This window comes from Melopsittacus undulatus, chromosome 16 (genome assembly GCF_012275295.1).
Source record: "Melopsittacus undulatus isolate bMelUnd1 chromosome 16, bMelUnd1.mat.Z, whole genome shotgun sequence".
NCBI lineage: Eukaryota > Metazoa > Chordata > Aves > Psittaciformes > Psittaculidae > Melopsittacus > Melopsittacus undulatus.
In genome coordinates this window covers 3,190,059-3,207,885 of record NC_047542.1, presented here as the reverse complement: position 1 = coordinate 3,207,885, position 17,827 = coordinate 3,190,059, and the positions used below count along the sequence as shown (strand labels likewise).

Sequence of the window (17,827 nt, the reverse complement as noted above, 5' to 3'; positions counted from 1 at the left end):
GGGAGCTGGTGCAGGGCCTGGAGCACAAGAGATGGGGAACGGCTGAGGGAGCTGTGGGGTTCAGGCTGGAGAAGGCTCGGGGGGGGCTTATTGCTCCCTGCAAGTGCCTGCAGGAGGATGGAGCCAGGAGGGGCTGGGCTCAGCTCCCAAGGAACAAGGGATGGGACAAGAGGAAACGGCCTCAAGCTGCACCAGGGCAGGTTTAGATGGAGCTGAGGAACAATTCCTGCCCCACAGGGTGCTCAGGCATTGGAACAGGCTGCCCAGGGCAGGGCTGCAGGCACCGGCCCTGAAAGGGTTCACACCCCGTGGAGACGAGGCCTCAGTGCCATGGGTTAGGGGTGGCCTTGGCACTGCTGGGGAAGGGTTGGACTGGATGAGCTGAGGCCTTTTCCAACCTCATGGATTCAGTTCTATGAGTGCTGCAGAGGACTTGGCAGAGGGGAGCCGGGATGGAGCTGGAGGCACCACAGCTCTCCCGCGGAACTGGAAATGTCAGCCCCCAGCTGGGAGCACTACTCTGCCCTTCCAGCTGGCACGGGGCTGGCAGCACCAGTGTGCTCCCACTGAGCATCACTGCACCCGGCCAGGACACAGACAAGCCTCTGGTTGTGAGCTGGAGCCAACGGGGAGGAAAACAGATCCAGGCACTGGGATTGACTCAGTCACCCCCGTCAGACCCACAGGAACCTTCCCCTCCATGGTCCTGACCTCCTCTGGGGAAGCCGAGCAGAGCCTGGGTATCCCATCTGCAGAAAGAACGTGTTCACTGTTTGAAAAGACCCTAATTTCATAGGATCCCAGCCTGGTTTGGGTTGAAGGGACCTTAAAGCTCATCCAGTTCCAACCCCTGCCATGGGGACCCCTGCCACTGGAGCAGCTGCTCCAAGCCCCTGTGTCCAACCTGGCCTTGAGCACTGCCAGGGATGGGGCAGCCACAGCTTCTCTGGGCACCCTGTGCCAGCACCTCAGCACCCTCCCAGGGAACAGCTTCTGCCTAAGAGCTCAGGGGACATAAATACAGTGGTGGATCCTAGCAGGGGAACACTTATCCTGTTCTCTTACTGCATGAACTGGATGATCTTGAGGTCCTTCCCAACCCTAACTATTCCATGATTCTATGATTCTATGTGTCTGACCTCCCCTCTGCAAGTGTAAGCATCCACTCACTGTCCTCTTGCTCTAAGATTGTTTAATACTAAAGTCATGGCGAGGGGTCAGGTTAACACCAGCTAAAACCCTCATTAAACAGCCAGGTCACCTTTCTCTCATGTAAAGAATGACATGAACAGTAACCAATCATCCCTCCTCAGCCTGCAGCCTGCAAGCATCTCCATGCCAGCAGCAGCTCCCTGTGTGCCACTTGTACAATGCACATCAGCCTGAGAGTCCCTGGAGGTGCAGCTCTGGCCACAGCATTTGATTCCCAGACACTTGAGGATGTGTTTAAGGCTCCGTTCTTCCCATCAGCAGAGACTCTTGGGAAGCAGAGCAGGGATTTAGGAGCAGGAGAAGGGAAGGTTGTGCTGTTGCTTCAATGAAGAGAGGAAACCTGGTTTGCACTTCAGATTCTTTCTTCCCAGTGGTGATGCTCTTGCCTCCACACTGGTCCTGGTCCCTCTCCCCATCCCTGGCCATCAGCGAGCTGTGGCAAAGCCGATGCGGTTGTTGCGCCGGTCGAACTTGGTGTAATAGTGCCCAATGAAGCTGGCACCCAGGATCCAGAGAGGACCAGCCGGGGGTGGGATGTCCAGCCCTGAGAAAGCCACCACGCAGATGTCCTCCCCATACTGGGATTGCTGCAAAGAGGAGACCCACACAGTGATGGAGGTACCTGGAAGGAGATCTCTGTGGTCCCCAGCTCAACCGCCTCTGCCTGGCCTCGACATTCCTTCCTCCAGGAAGGAGAATCCCTGCCTGTGTCACCCCAGATCTCCCTGAAACCACCCAAGGAAGCAGCGACAAGTTGGTGTGGGGGAAACCAAGCAGCATCATCCTGGGGTTCACCTTGAGGGGAGCCAGGAGGGTGCAGCTCTGCTACACACAGAGGGATGCAGCTTACCCGAAGGATGTAGGCTGAGCCGCTGAGCCCGAAGACCTTCCCACCCAGGTGGAAGGAGATGTTGGGCAGCTGAGGGACTTGGTCACAACCCACCACGTACTGCAGAGGAGACAGTGCCGAGCTCATGGGATGGGCTTGGGATGGGCTGGGGCACAGGCAGCTGAAGGTACAGGCAGTGGGGATATGGAATGGGGTGTTAGGGGGATACTCACTCCTCCTTCAGCCATTTCGGCTGCCCCAATGGCTTTCATCAGCACAGAGATGGGGCCAGCAGGGCCGGTGATGTAGGATGCTCCCGTGTCAACAGCAGCTGAGCAGCCATCCTTGCAGAACAGCATTTCAGCCCCCACAGACACCCTGGAGCAAGAAAGGGGAAAGGAGCAACCGTGAACTTCCCATGGTGATCCTGAGCCTCCCCTGGTGACCACAGCTTGGTTGCCAGGACCACGGGTGGATGTGCCCCATCTTTGTCCAGGGAATGCTGGCAGGCAGAGCACATGCTGCTCCCAAAGTACAGCCTCCAGGGGCACTGGGAATCCTCCCTTCAAGCTTCTCAGATGTGGAGCTCAGCTTCATCACGAGTGGCTTTCATTGGGTTGGATTCAACAAAGCAGAATTGTTTCAGTGCCTCACACTCCTCCTGCAGCACTAATGGGGGTTAAACTCTCCGGCTGCAGCTTCCAAATGGGATCAGTCCAAGGTGCCACCCCCTCGGCATTCCCCAGCTCCTGGCTGAGCACTGAGATGCAGCTGGGAGCTGGAGGAACCAACCCCGCTCCCCTCCAGAGGGAAAAGCATCCACTAGGAAAACACATCCACATGGATCACCTTCCCCAGCATCCAGGGGGCCTTTCCCAGCCCATTGCAGGATGCGGCCCGGTGCTGTGCAAAGGCATTCCCTATGCTCACCCCTTCATGCTGATCTGCCAGTAGCCGCTCTTGCTGACATTCAGGTAGTGGAAGTCCCCAGTGTAGTAGGCTGGGTCAGTGCCTCCGAGGATGATTTCACCTCCAGGTTTCAGGGCAGCATTCCTAGGATGCAAAGTGCAGGGAAGTGATTCCCTTTGGCTGCTGCTCCCCAAACCACAGGGAGAAGGGACCAGCCTGACCCGGAGAACAGTGGTGGAGAGCAAGCTGGAGCAGGAGGAGCCCCGAGTTAGTTCATAGGGGTGCGAGGAGAGGGGGTGCCACATGCTTGAGGTCTCGGAGCAGGTCAGAGCTGGCTCCTGCAGTGTGCAAGCTCCTATGGACCCGTGGGTTCAGCAGGAATGGGACTGTTAGTGGGTGCTGTCCCAAGAGTGCTCATGCTTTTCATCTTCTTACTTGGAAGCTCTGCAAAGAGAGGGATGCTCCATAAGGCTGTGATCCGAGGGTGGCTGCATCACTGGGGTGCAGCACCCAACCGAGGCTGCAGTTGCAGCCAGCATCATTAGGCTTTGTTTGCTATTGATGGATCCACCTTTAGTAGAGGTAAAGAGCTACTGAGCCTGCTCTAAGCATGGGGTTGTGGGTCTGGTTGTCCCTGGTACCCGTGCCAGGACCAGCCCTCCCACTGCTCCTGCAGGGGCTGGTGCTGCTGGGAGGGGGGGATGCTGGGACACAACAGTTTGGGGCAAGAAATGAAAGGTTTGGTTGCTGATGCAGGTGTTTCTGCAGCAGATTTTGGGGGGTTTCATTCTTCCTAAAGGTGAGACACTAAATCCATCCTGGTTGTTATTGCTCCAGCTCCTCCAGCAGAGCTGATGACATTGAATCTGACAGTGACAAATGAGTGTGGAGCAGCTGCTCCAGAGAAGCATCCACATGGATCTGCCTCTTGTGCTGCCTCATTCCAGCCCAGCCCCTCGAGGTACCCTCCCTTTGCTCGTGTCCTCCATCCCACCCCAGACCCTGCAGCCCCAGCTATAATGTTATCCCAGTCCCGAGATGCAAACCCATGGTTGCAATGCCCATGCCCTGCAAAATCCCACTCCCCCCTGCTCCCCACAAGACCCACCGGCTGTAGTAGACTGAGAACACGTCCTCCTTGAGGATCTGCTGGGAAAGGATCCGGTCGAAGACAGGGGTGATGCCATCGATGGCCTGGCTGGGGTAGCCCATCCCCAGGACCCCATCGAACCTGGCGAAGATGAAGGGGAAGGCAGGCAGCACCGTGGCCTCAGCAAAGACCTGGATGATGGGGATGTCTGATACCTGGGAAGGGCAGGATTGTTCTCGTGGTGGCACAGGAGGCCAATACCCCAAAGAGCCTCCTCACTCTTGGGTAATCAGGGATGTTATATAGGGGAGCAGAGCCGTGTGTGAGCATCTCCTTGCTGAGGGGACATGCTCACCATAACAACGTCCTGGCTGAGGAAGCCTTTGACACTCCCTGTTCCATAGCTGATAGCAAAGCCTGTGCCGTTGGCTATGTACGTCCGGGACTTGGAGGAGTCGTAGCGGCTGTGGGAAACTGGGCAGAAGGAGAAAGAGCACCATAGAAAGCGATGGAGGGGGTGATGGCAGCACCAGCGCTGTTCCCCCACCCTCTGTGGGGTGATGAACCCCCCTGCCCCAGCGCCAAGGGACCAGACAGCAACAGAGACCCCCTGTGCAAGGGGAGATCCACTCTGGGCTGGGATCTCTGGGGATGGAAGGAGGTTCCCCCCTTCACTGAGCTGCAGGGATCGCCCCCGAGCCCCTGTACTCACTGCAGGCGCTGTAGAGGGGGGAGCACTTGTAGGACGGCACCCAGAGGTTGGCTGAGCCCGTGTCAAAAACCACCTTGAAGGTCTGTGCAGGGGTCCCGATGCTGATCTCACCAAAATACTGCGTCTGGAAGGGACACAAGGTGAAGCATCGCTGAGGACCCAGCTCAGGACGGGGGAAGGCTCACGCAGCCCCGAGCCCCAGCAGCAAACACCCTGCGGGGGCAGGGGGTGGGACTCACATCCAGGTAGTTGGTGAGCAGGGTGGGAGCCGTCCCGTTCTTGGGACCGGCCGCGCTGCCGCTCCTGCTGTGCCTCAGCTCGGGGAAGACCTCGGACACCTTCACCCCCATCTCCTGCAGCGTCTGCCGGATGGACGGCATCCTCCGCAGCGCGATCCTGTGGGGCAGGACACGGCCGGCGGTCCGCGAGCATCCCCACATCCCGGCCCTTCCCACCCCACCGCTCCAACCGATCCAGCCGGGCGGCTCTAGATGGCAGCAGCTCCCCGCAGCACCGTGGGGCTGCCAGCGCGGCCCCGGTGAGCTCCCGGCCCCACGGGGGGATGCACCCGAGCATCTCCCAGCCGCAGGCTTGGCTTGTTCGCTTTGCGAGCCCATCCCTTCTTCTTGGCCTCCTTGGTGGTTTGGGAGACAGGGATGCTGGCAACGCATGCGGTGCTCAGCTGGAGAGAGGAAGAGGAGTGAGGAAGAGCAGGGATGCTAGAGCAGAAAAGGAGGAAGGGTTTTCCCAGCACGGATGCAGCAGGAGAACCCTTTGGTCCTCAGCACCCAGAAGCAAGGGGAGACAGAGGGACCCGGCACGCTGTGCAACACACACGCCTGGTACCTCTGCAAAGCCTGGGCTGTTGGGGGGAAGATGGTGGCACCCCAGGTCACGGCCAGGACCACCAGATACTGCTGCAGCCTCCTGCTGTGTCCTGCCGGCATCGCGCTCTGCCTGGGCAGCCACCTCCTGTGCCAGCAGCTCTGTCCCATCCCAACGGGGAGGATGCTTTTATAGCCGGGTTTCTGCATCCGTGTGGGTTTCCCCTCCCTGCTGGCCGGGGGAGGGCTGGGGAACCCATGGCTGGGTGCTGATGGTGACAGTCCCTGTGGAGGGTGGCCTGGTCAGGATAGCCCTGTGCCTGGCAAAGGGAGCTGGGAATACTCGGGAGCTGCAAATCCACGCTCCTTGTAGTTAATAGCACTGGTACACATCAGTGCTCAGTCATCACTGATGCATCAGGGCACTAGTGGCTCTAGTGTCAAATAAGGGAGCTGGTGGGTGATGCTGATGCAGGTGCTGATGGTGGCCAAGGAGATGTCCCTGAGCTCCATGTTCCAGAGGAATGGGGCTTTCCCCAAAGCTCTGGGTTGGGAACAGCAAAGAGCCCTCAGCCACAGCCCCCCTTGGCCATGCAGACACCAGTGGCAAGCCTACCAGACCCCCCTGCCCTTATGGGGCTGCTCTGAGAACACGGGGTGGGGACCTGCCCCCTGAGGTTGCCTTAATGCAGAGCCTGGGGAAGAGAACAGCTAAACTCATCACAGCTCATAGAATCATCATGGAATGGGTTGGAAGGGACCTTAAAGCTCATCCAGTTCCAATCCCTGCCATGGGCAGGGACCCCTTCCACTGGAGCAGCTGCTCCAAGCCCCATCCAAGTGTCCGCAGCCTGGCCAGGCACATCACAGGCCCTTTCCCCACTCTCCATCCTGCACAAGCAGGGTGCAGAGGAGCCCAGTGTGGCTCTGGGTGCCTGAGCTGCTGTGCCCAGCCCTGCCCTGTGATTTGGAAGGGAGACGCTGCTCAGAGGAGCTCCTTGTACCAGGCACATCACTGGTGCCCTGTTCGCATGCGGCAGCGCAGGGCGGTGGGTGCTGGATCAGGCCCTGTGGCTCCCAGCCCAGTGCTTGACCTCAGGGAGCCTCAGTGGGAAATGACTGCAAGGGCAATAAAAACGTTCCTGGAAGGAAGCTGGTGACTTGCCCCTGCCTCAAACCCCAGTTACACAAACACAGGGTGCTCCTGCTGAGGATAGGGTTTAAGGCGCTGCTGTCACCCTTGGGATAGTGCTGGGGTTGAAGAGGACACCCCACAAGCTATAGAAAACTGCACCCCAAAACCGGGGCTTGAACATCTCCTTTCCCCATGGGATTCTGGCTGTGGAGCCAGGGAATGCTGACCCCGGCAGGCTCTGCCCCATGGATTGCAGCCCCGCTCCGTCCGGCCTTGACGTCCTTTCCCACGCTGGGTCCTGGTGCTGCGTCACTCAGGGGACCCTCCTGCCCTGGCACAGGTTGCAGTGAGGTGCAGGGGTCAGGAGCTAGAACGTGGTGGGGAGCCACAAACATAAATCCACTTCCCGGGCATCCCATGGGCTCTGCCTGCTGAGCTGAGCATCATTCCCAAAGGGAGAACAGCTCCAGTGCCTGAAGGGGCTGCAGGAAACCTGGAGAGGGGCTTGGGACAAGGGATGCAGGGACAGGCCAAGGGGAATGGCTTGAACCTGCCCAAGAGAGGGGAGACTGAGCTGAGCTCTTAGGCAGAAGCTGTTCCCTGGGAGGGTGCTGAGGCGCTGGCACAGGGTGCCCAGAGAAGCTGTGGCTGCCCCATCCCTGGCAGTGCTCAAGGCCAGGTTGGACACAGGGGCTTGGAGCAGCTGCTCCAGTGGAAGGGGTCCCTGCCTGTGGCAGGGGTTGGAGCTGGAGGAGCTTTAAGGTCCCTTCAACCCAAACCATTCCATAATGTTCCAGCCTGGCTTGATTTTCCCAGCAGGGTGAACCAAGATCATGCAGTTGCTCTGCAACCCAAGTACAAGGTTTCAGGTGGGGTGAAACCAAGACAGGAATGACAGAGGGGCTTTAGGGATGCTGCAGCCCTCACTTACCCCTGTTATATCCAGGCACATGCTTCCTCTCCCATCCCTCCTCAACAAGCAGCTCTTGCTCTGCTCCAAATCATAGACTCATAGAATAGTTAGGGTTGGAAAGGACCTTAAGATCATCCAGTTCCAACCCCAACCCTTCTGCTTTATCACCAAAGCTGTCCCTGATACCAGTGGAGCTGAACCCAACTCCACCTTCCCCCTGCTCACAGCCAGGCTGATGCCTTTCACCCTTCTCCAGAGCCTTCTGCTGCAATCTGCACTCAAAGCAAAGGCAGAGACCCCAAACCCAGCTGCAGCTTCCCCTAAGCCAGACCTATGGATACAGCACAGCCATTCCCAGCTCAAGGAGGGGCTGCCCTGATTCATACCTGCTCATCCACCCAGGCCTCATCCTGGCTGCTGGGGCTGGCTTTAGGAGCCCAGATGAGTTCTCCCATCCCAGCTGAGCAGCCAGAGCAGATCCCAGCTCTGCTTTGCCCTGGTTCAGACGTGCTGCAGGAGCTGTGAGGTGCCACAGGCAGAGCCACCAGTTCCATCGGGAGGAAACTGGTTTAACTCCAGCTCCTTAATTAATTCCTGCCAGTTAAGAGGGGCATCCACACAGGGACCAGCTTTGATGTGATTGCCTTGGTTTAATTAAACTCCTCTTTGCACCCAGCTTCCCAGGTGCTCAGAGGAACCTGGCTCACATCCACTCTGCTTGTGTCTGATCGCACAGACCCACTGAGCTCTCCAACCTGTCTCCAGGGGGGAGAGCAGGAACAAACCAGCTCCTTTGGAATCATCTGATGTGGAGCTGGGATTGCTCTGTGCTGTGCTCAGGTCCCTGCCTGCTGTGATGCTCTCCCTGTGAGCAGCCGGCCTCTTGCACCAAGGGATGCTCATCCCGGCTCTGCTCCATCCTGGCCTCATCCCACAGGAAACAGGTCTATGGGAAACATAAGTCCTGGTCCATAACACTTGGAGATCCCAGCACCGTAACTCTCCCAGCCCAGCAGCTCAATGAATTCATAACCCCACGTCATTTGCTTTTGCTTGGTCACTGAATGGGACCAGGATGATTTATCCTCCTTGGATCAGGTCATAGCAGGTTAATGTGGTTTAATGGGTGTTTTCCCAACCCCCCCGTCCACAGCCCACATTCCCATGGGATCCATGGGAAGGCAGTGCCAGTGCAAGCAGGGCTGCCTGAGCTGTATGGGGCTCATGAAAGGTCCCTGTGCCAATCATATGCATGGGAAGGTCCATGTGCCACATCCATTGGTAGCCATGGGAAGGTCCCTGTGCCGTCTCCAGCCATGCTGATGGGAAAGTCCCTGTGCCTTTTCCAGCCATGCCAGCCAGAAGATCCATGTGCCACCTCCAGTCATTGGTCTCACACACATGTTTTAATGGAGTCTTTCAACAAGGGAAGGCAAAAAGGCATAAAATAACACAGACTATTCCCAGAGCCCATCCGGAACAGCCTCTGGTGCTGGAGCCTCCTCAGGAGCTGCTCCTGAGGCACCATCCCCATCGCAGGGTGGCTCCAGGCAGTGCCCATGGTCCTGGGGCTGAGAGAGGCAACAGCTCACGATGGGATTGCTGGAGCCAGGCCTTGCTCCATCCCGTTTCCAGGGACTGGATCCTTCCTACAGGTCACACCATGGAGCTGCTGTCCCCCACCTTCTGCAAGAGCTGCAACAGGGGCAGAGCCTGAGCAGCCACCTCCAGTGATGGCCATGGTGGTGCTGTGCCACCTGCAGCCATGGAGTCACATCAGCCCATGGGAACCATGCCCAGCGCCCCTCACCTTGCTCAGCACCGGGATGTTCACCAGGGAGCCAAAGAACCCAAAGGCCACAGGGAAGAAGCTCCTGTATCAAACCAAAGGCTCTGTTAAGAGGCACTGCAGGGCACGAGGAGCTCCCAGCCCACAGCCCACCATGGTTGGGTGCATGGCACGGACCTGAAGAGGGTGATGAAGCCATAAGCCTCCAGCATCATGCCCAGGACTGGCCACCGCATGAGGACAATGGTGACCCCCCCAAGGAAGAAGCTGGTGCCCTTCAGCTTCGGCCGCTGGAAGAAGAAGGTGAAGGTTCTCCTGAAGCCGATGATGAAGACCAAGCCAGAGAGGAAGAGGATCTGGGAGGATGAAGGGGAGTGGGTCAGGGAAACCCAGCCCAAACCTTTGCTCCATCTTGGGCATCTGCGCCCGCTGTGGGGTGGGATTGGGAGCCCCAGTCCCATTGTACTCACGTTCCCAAAGGCCAGCAGCACTGAGTCAAAGTACAGGAGCACCCCAAAAAGGACAAAGAAGATCCCAAAGCCGACCAGTCCCACGCCGATCCCTGTGTGGGGTGGAGGCCTGAGGCTGGAGCTCACAGCTCAGGTCCCACCTTGGGGGTGCTCTTCAGCACCTGCTGGCCCATTCCCTCCAGGAATGCGCTTTGGAGAGGCTGGGAGTGCTCTCTGGATGAGCCAAGGTGGCTGCTCCCGATGCAGACCTTGAGCAGATGATGGGGACAAACCCTGCTCTGCAGGACCCCAGTGCTGGTCCTTACACACTGGTCCCCACATCCCAGCCATGCTCCCACTGCATCCCCCCAACCGGACTTGCCATTGTCCCTTCTCCCTGCCCCAACCACCCCAGCCAGCATCTCAAAACCGTGCCCTGATCCCACAGGAATGGGTATCAACCTCCAGGACACAGCCACCCCCATCTGCTTACGTTGGAAGTCAGTCAGAGACACCATCTTGGCAATGGGGCTGGGCCCCAGCTTCTATGTGCCCTCCTATGGCAGTGACCCTTGGAAAGGCCTTTAGTCCCCACGTCATCCTGGAAATCATTAACAGCCTGGAACTGCCTGTGGCACATCCGGAGCGGGATGTGGTGCTTGGGCATCGCTGTGGGGTGAGCACCAGTGCTGGTCCTGTGCTCCCTGAGCATCCTCCTTGGATGTGCTTAGAGCAATCCCTGAAACCAGAGGATAAGCAGCTCCCAGTGCCTAAAGGGGCTGCAGGAAACCTGGAGAGGGGCTTGGGACAAGGGCCTGTAGGGACAGGCCAAGGGGAATGGCTTGAACCTGCCCAAGGGGAGACTGAGCTGAGCTCTTAGGCAGAAGCTGTTCCCTGTGAGGGTGCTGAGGCGCTGGCACAGGGTGCCCAGAGAAGCTGTGGCTGCCCCATCCCTGGCAGTGCTCAAGGCCAGGTTGGACACAGGGGCTTGGAGCAGCTGCTCCAGTGGAAGGGGTTGGAGCTGGAGGAGCTTTAAGGTCCCTCCAACCCAAACCATTCCATGACTCTATGCTAATATTGTTACCTGAGGTCAGCTCCAGATGAAAGACTCCGACACCTTCTTGTTTCTTAGATACTTTTATTTCTCTAACACTAGCAAAACCCCCTGAAAACAAACGTCTCCCTCCCTCCCTCCCCAGTGCATAAATAGATTTCCTCCCGATGCAAATCCTTTCTCGGTTACAAGTCACTGGTATATGAAGTGTTATGAAAAATAATAACCAAAATAAAACTAAGAATCGAGTTTTCTGACAAACAAAACAACAAAACAAACCCCAAATGACAACCACGGGGGTTCCACACCAGGGCAGGGCCTTGGGGAAGGCTCGGATGCATCCTCATCCTCTCCGGTCCTCGGAGGTGGGAATTGATGCCTATGGGGCTGCGAGCCCTCTCAGCTCCCTGATGGAGCTGGGATGCAGCCATGCACCATGCGTGGTCCCCAGTGGTGTCCCCACAGCCTGTGTAAGGGGGTCTGCCCTGGTTACACAAGCTGGGGAGCCCACCCTGACCAGGGCAATAAATGCATCATCTCTTCAAACTTACAGTCTCTTTATACTTTATTTTTAAATAAATTTGCTTTTAATAAAAGCAGAAAAAAATAGATATTTTTAAATACTTTTTTTTGTTTGTTTCCCCCCCATCTCTGATAAATTGGCAAAGAATCTGCTTTTGGAACTCATGGGCAGGGCTGGTGCCAACCACCCTGCAGAGACAGAGCTCAGCACAGCACAGTACCTCCCGAACAGAAGAGAAACCCAAATATAGATATATATTATAAATGTATAATTTCCATAAAACATATATTAAGGCATGTAATAGCAAAATAAAGGGCCAGCTTTATGAGCTAAGAGGGCTGCGGGAAGCTCGGGAGCGGAGCGGGATTTGGGGCTCCTGGGATCCTACCGGTATTGCTAAGATGGGGGTGATGGGGATGCAGGGGGATGGGGTCAGAATCAGGCCAGAAAGGAAAGAGCTGCAGGATGGAGGGTTTCCAGCTCCTCACACCATCCGCCTTGCCTGTGCCAGCCCTGCCATACACACGACCGGGTGTGGAATTCCCCTTTTCCAGGCAGAACCAGCCTTTGTTCCCTCCCTCCCTCCAGAAAGCTAAAGAAAAGGGGAAACTTGCTACAGGGAACCCAGACAAGTTGAAGGCTCTGGAGCGCAATGGCCAGGTCTTGGGATAGGACCTGGTGCCAAATAGGGTTGCAACAGAGAAACTGCCTGGCCCCAAGCCCCTTCTCCTTCCCGCACCATCCCATCCACCACAGAGGGATCCCTGCTGAGCCTGTGGCATCCCTGTCCCATCTCACACCTCCCATTCCCATGCAACATCCCCATCCCTGCCCAGACCTTCTGCTCCGTGCCAGCGGTGCACCAGTGCCCCAGGCAGCCCCTTACCCCCTGAGCCCAAGCACAGTGCTCCCCCAGGCACCTCCGTGTCATTCCCAGTCCCACCTCCATCCATCCTGTTCCTGATACAGCTCCTTAATCCTCCTGCGGAGCCAGCATGAGTCTGTCTCCCAGCTGGATGGATGCTAAAAGCAAGTTCAGAGCACAGGGATGGGAAGATGTGCCCAAGGAGCAGAGACGGAGCATCCATGTCCAGTGTATGGTGGAAGCACCATCCATGGTGGGCGCTGGCCGGTCTCCATGCAGGAGAACCCTTCCATAGACCTTTGGGAGACCAACACATCAGCATGGGGAGTCCCATGCTCAGCGGCACAGCAGATGCTCCTGCTTGGGCATCCACACAAGCCTGACACCCAGGACACCGTGGATGGCAGCGCAGGGGCTCATTGGGGACCACACTCTGCAGTGGACACCCCCAAAACCCCACACGTCTCCTCCAGGACAGGGCAGAGCAGCCGGTGCTGTCGGTGATGCATCTTCCCACTCGCCATCCATGGGAGGGAAAGGGGGGTCCAGGAGAATTGAAGACGATGGCGAGAGATTTGGTGTCGTGTCGGGGGCTAAAATGTGGCCCCATGGAACTTGATGGTGCCGGCAGCAGCCAGGGCTTGAGCTGGAGGGAGAGAACAGTGAGGCTGAGCTATGTGTGGGGTGCCCACCCCATAGACCCCTCTCCTCCCCTGCTCAGAGGAGAACCTAGCGCAGATTTGGGTCTATGCCCCCAGCTCCAAGCAAGCAGGGGGATGCTGTGACCCCCACTTTGCAGCCACCAACAGGGATGTGCCAGGGTGGGAGTACCCCAGAACCTGGGCGCGAGCCCCCCCTTTGGCACCGTGCATGGACAGGCTGAGCCCCCCCTGCCCATGCTGGGGTCTCTGACCCAGCCCAGGGGCTTCACCTCGGGGGACACTTGCACTTGGTCCATGAGAGGAGACGGGGCTGACGTGGCTTGGGAAACGTTAGCCGGAGCAAGCAGCGATGGATGGACATGGGGAGCAGGAGAGGGACCCCCCACCCTTCACCCCCAGGGATGGAGAGAGGATGGGATGCGAGAGGAGAGAATCGGTGCTTACTTCATGGCTCAGATACGCATAGAATGGCTGTTGTCGGCGCCGTGGGGTTCGGACGAGAGGGGGTTGGTCGGTGGAGCCGGGGAGGCTGGGGAGGTTGGGGGGCTGGGGGTGGTGCATTGAGCTGGAAACGAGAGACGGGAGAAGGGGGTGAAGAACAGAGGCACCAGGGGCAGGCAGGGATGGAGGAGACCAGAGAGAGGTCAATGGGGAATGGAGAGGAAGGGGGGAAGCGAGCGGGGATGGGGGACACAGCCACAGCAGCGCCCGGGCGCAGCGCGCACGTGAGCTCCCTGCAGGGCTCCTCATGGACAAGGCACCGTGTGTCACCATACGGGGTTAGATACGGTGTCACCACACTGGGGTGGATATGGTGTCACCACACTGGGTTGGATATGGTGTCACCACACTGGGTTGGATATGGTGTCACCACACTGGGTCGGATATGGTGTCACCACATTGGGTTGAATATGGTGTCACCATACTGGGTTGGATATAGTGTCACCATACTGGATTGGATATGGTGTCACCACATTGGGTTGGATATGCTGCCACCACACTGGATTGGATATGGTGTCACCACATTGGATTGGATATGGTGTCACCACACTGGATTGGATATGGTGTCACCACATTGGGTTGGATATGCTGCCACCACATGCTGTATGGCCAGGAGCCCCATTCTGCAACCTGTCCAGTGTTGAAGCCTGGTGCTGAAACCTGTGCCCAGCCAAAGTGGCTGCTCCATCCTCCCATGCTCAGCACTGCTGCAGGGGTAGCACTGCCAGCATCCCCAGGCTGGCTCTCCCACTGCTCCAGGATGGATGCAGCCTGGTCCCCTGCCCACACTGCCCCTTGCTCCCGCTGCCTGCTGCAGCCCATACCCCAGTCCTGCATCCATGACATGCTCCAGCCCCCATTCCTGCCCGGCTCTTACCCGAGAGCATGCGTCCCCGGCGCGAGGCCTCGGCAGCCAGGGCACAGGAGATCTCGATCCTCTTCTCCTGCTCCTGCAGTTGGGTCTCGGGGTCCTGGGGAGTGTCCTGCTCCCCCTCGCCCAGGGGGACGACGTTCTGCAGGCTGCACACAGCACCGGCATCAGCACCCGTGTGTGCACCCAATGGGACAGACCCCATGGGGACGGCCAAGGAAGGGGGTGCAGGAGGGTGCCCCAGGGTGATGTGGGCACGGGCACAGCAGCCTCACCTGGATTTGGCAATGAGGGTTTTGATCCTTTCCACCTTCTTCTGCTTCTCCTTCATCTCCTCGGGGCTGAGGGGCATGTCTGGCTCCAGCTCCACGTACCGCTCAGGGATGAGCACTTTGTCCGGTGTGGAGAGCTGGGGATAGTGGCAGGGATGAGCTGGGCACTGGGGACCTGTGTCCGCACTGACCCCAGCTCCCAGGACCCAACAGGCAACAGCCCCTGGCAAGGCACCAGCAGACCCTGACCAGCACAGGATGGATTGACACTATAGGGATGATCTATGGGAGACCTTAAACAGTCTTCCAGTGCCTAAAGGGGCTGCAGGAAACCTGGAGAGGGGCTTGGGACAAGGGCCTGTAGGGACAGGCCAAGGGGAATGGCTTGAACCTGCCCAAGAGAGGGGAGACTGAGCTGAGCTCTGAGGCAGAAGCTGTTCCCTGGGAGGGTGCTGAGGCGCTGGCACAGGGTGCCCAGAGCAGCTGTGGCTGCCCCATCCCTGGCAGTGCTCAAGGCCAGGTTGGACACAGGGGCTTGGAGCAGCTGCTCCAGTGGAAGGGGTCCCTGCATGGAGCTGGAGGAGCTTTAAGGTCCCTTCAACCCAAACCATTCCAAACCTTGGAGCAAGGGATGCCCATGGCCAGGCTGAGGCTCCCCAGGACAGCCCCTCCTCACCTCCTTGTTGATGTCCACATCATAGTGCTGTGGCTCCAGCTCCATCTTGCGCAGACGGGCAATCTCCTCCTGGGGTGTCTCATAGACCTTACTGGGGTCATCAGCCCGCAGCGCTGCCTCCAGGTCAGAGATGTCCACCTCATGGATGCTGCGGTGCCGGCGCACCTGCAAGGGACCCCACTGAGCACCCCAGGATGCCACCGTGTCCCCTTCCCCAGCCCCGGGGTCCCCTTGGCTGCATGAGGTGCTCGGTGCAGGGACTCACCACTTTATATGAAGCGGGTGCCTTCGTGCTGGGGGGCTCGGGCTGCTGGGTGCCCGGGAGCTGCAGGCTGCGGCGCTTCTCCTTCATGGAGCCGCTCTGGTGCCGCTTCATGCGGTCGATCTGCTCCTCCACACTCATCTTCACCTTCGTCTCGTTGGCGAACACAGCGCTCTTGGGTCTCTCCTGTCGGGGAGCCCCAGCCCCATGGTCACTTATCCCCATCCATAACCCCCCCTGCAACCGGCTGCTGCGCCCAGGGGAGGGGAAGGTGCTGAAACAGAGCGTGAGGGTCTCGAGGAGATGGACAGGGAGATGTGGAGCCATGGAATCAACCAGGTTGGAAAACACCTTTAAACCCATCCAGTCCAACCCTTCCCCAGCAGTGCTAAGGCCACCACTGACCCATGGCACTGAGGGGCTGCAGCCCTGCCCTGGGCAGCCTGTTCCAATGCCCGAGCATCCTTTGGGGATGGAGTTGTTCCTCAGCTCCATCTAAACCACAGTAACAGGCTCCATGACTGCAATAGAGCCCCCCTTTGCTGTCCCACCCCCCCACCCAGCCCCAGCCCCTGGCCACGAGCCCTACCTTGGAGCCGAGCCCATTGGCCATGGCACCACTGCTCCTCCGTGGCACTCCAGCCGCTGGCACCACCTCCTCCTCTGCTGGAGACTTGGTCCTGGGGGGCACGATGCCCACTGCAGAGCAAACACCAGGCTGAACCCCCCCCGGACCATGGGCAGGGGCCCAGCAGGACACGGGGTGGGAGTGGGGATGTGCCATTCCCAATGCCGTACCCTTGTTGAGAGCTGCTTCCTGCTCCTGCCGCAGCCCCTCGGCCTGGGGACCGGGGGGTGCTGGTCGCTGAGCATCCTTCTTGCTCTGCTCGAAGCTTGGCTTGGGCTGCAGGAGGGAAACGGGTCCCCTGTGAGCCCCTGTCCTGCCTGGGGACAGAGCTGCTGCTTCCACAGGGATGCGGTGACCTGCAGCCCCGAGGAGCGGATGGACACACAGACATGAGCGAGATCCATGCCCTCCAGAGGGGATGTGGTCTCACAGGGGCAGGATTTGGCACCATGCAGCAGCAGAGAGCGAGCAAAAGGCCAGGTCTGGGGTCCTTCCCTGCTTGCATCCCATAGGAAAGTCCTGCCCAGAGCTCAGGCATCAACACCAATGTGATGGAGGGTCCAGCACCAGGCCAAGGAGCGCAGTGTGCCCCCCTCAACCACCCTGTGCTCTGCGAGGGTATGATGCATCCCAACACCCCTTACACCCCACAGACCAGCATGCAGCCAGGACTGGGATACCCCATGCCTGCTGGAGGTGCCCCTACACCCATGGTCAGGTCCAGAACCATTCCCAACACAGCACAGCCACTGCTTTGTGGTGCCAGTCCCTGTGTGCATGCATCCTGATGCTAGGAATCCCTAGATCCATGTTTGCCCTGGGTGGGCAGGAGTTGGGGGGGGGGGGTCACCCCCATTGACAGAGCCTGATGGGGAGCCATGGAAGGACAGTGAAAGAGGTGAGGAAAGCAGAGGGGATGATGCCAGGGGCTACCCCCAGGAGGAGCCAGTCCCTGTCCTGAGCAAGCACAGTGAGTGCAGGGGACCTGGCAGGGACAGGAGGGCCATTGCCCATTGCTCCCCTTGGAGAGGGCAGGTACCAGCCACATGCTGCAATCCCCATGCCAACTGTCACCTCCACACTGCCCCTGCCTCCCTGCGGGGCAGGAGGGGACGTCCCCATCGCCTGCCTCATCCCAGCCCCGATGTCTCGGGAAGGAAGAGGATGCGGCCGCTGCTCTGCAGAGGTTTCGGTACCTGTCCCCTCTTGGCCTCGCCGCCTTGCTGCCAGGACGGGGAGGTGGGATAGGGCCAGAGCCGGCTCTCGCTGGGGAGCGGAGGGATGCTCGGAGGAGACTCCAGGGGCACGTAGGACTTGGGGAGGGGAGGTCGAGGCGGGCCTGGTTCCTGGGGTGGAGCGGAGCGGGAGTGAGAGCAGAGAAGAGAGAGCCGGGGAGGAAGAGAGTTAAAGATCCAGATAACACCCAGCGAAGCAATGAGCGGAGGAGGGAGAGCAGCTCCTGTGGCTCTGTGCTCCCTGTGCAGGCAGGTCCGTGCTTCCCATCTCCTGCTCCTGAGCATGGGGCCGGCAGCCCCCACGTGGCCCAAATTCCCCAAATTCCACCTTAAACTTCACATGGAGGAAGGTGAGAAGGTGCCAAACCCCGGGCAAGGGCAGTGAAAAGGGACTGTGGTGGCAGCAGGAGCTGGTC

The 17,827-nt window shown here is 58.8% G+C and overlaps 3 protein-coding genes across 11 annotated transcripts in view; all 3 read right to left on the bottom strand.

Moving 5' to 3' along the window:
- Positions 1–1,637: 1,637 nt before the first annotated feature.
- On the bottom strand, positions 1,638–5,699 carry REN (renin). The gene is made up of 9 exons (XM_034069872.1): positions 5,599–5,699; positions 4,992–5,148; positions 4,753–4,876; positions 4,396–4,514; positions 4,059–4,255; positions 2,972–3,094; positions 2,275–2,419; positions 2,063–2,161; positions 1,638–1,799 (listed from the first exon to the last, which is right to left on the bottom strand). The coding sequence occupies exons 1-9, from the start codon at positions 5,697–5,699 to the stop codon at positions 1,638–1,640; spliced, it is 1,227 nt and encodes a 408-aa protein (XP_033925763.1).
- Positions 5,700–9,195: 3,496 nt separating this feature from the next.
- On the bottom strand, positions 9,196–10,380 carry GOLT1A (golgi transport 1A). The gene is made up of 5 exons (XM_005143184.2): positions 10,356–10,380; positions 9,884–9,975; positions 9,591–9,769; positions 9,435–9,498; positions 9,196–9,319 (listed from the first exon to the last, which is right to left on the bottom strand). The coding sequence occupies exons 1-5, from the start codon at positions 10,378–10,380 to the stop codon at positions 9,281–9,283; spliced, it is 399 nt and encodes a 132-aa protein (XP_005143241.2). The 3' UTR covers positions 9,196–9,280.
- A 674-nt stretch (positions 10,381–11,054) lies between these two features.
- PLEKHA6 (pleckstrin homology domain containing A6) overlaps positions 11,055–17,827 on the bottom strand; it is a 45,686-nt gene continuing 38,913 nt past the window's right edge. For 7 of the 9 annotated variants that reach the window (XM_034069979.1, XM_034069981.1, XM_034069982.1 and 4 more), the window contains 9 exons: positions 17,373–17,522; positions 16,347–16,452; positions 16,138–16,247; positions 15,552–15,734; positions 15,287–15,451; positions 14,614–14,747; positions 14,345–14,487; positions 13,411–13,531; positions 11,055–12,950 (listed from right to left, as the gene is read on the bottom strand). In XM_034069979.1, coding sequence (XP_033925870.1) covers positions 13,419–13,531; positions 14,345–14,487; positions 14,614–14,747; positions 15,287–15,451; positions 15,552–15,734; positions 16,138–16,247; positions 16,347–16,452; positions 17,373–17,522 — 1,104 coding nt within the window. In that variant the 3' untranslated portion in view covers positions 11,055–12,950; positions 13,411–13,418. The remainder of the gene's footprint in view (positions 12,951–13,410; positions 13,532–14,344; positions 14,488–14,613; positions 14,748–15,286; positions 15,452–15,551; positions 15,735–16,137; positions 16,248–16,346; positions 16,453–17,372; positions 17,523–17,827) is intronic. The other 2 variants (XM_034069980.1, XM_034069983.1) reach the window with 2 other exon arrangements.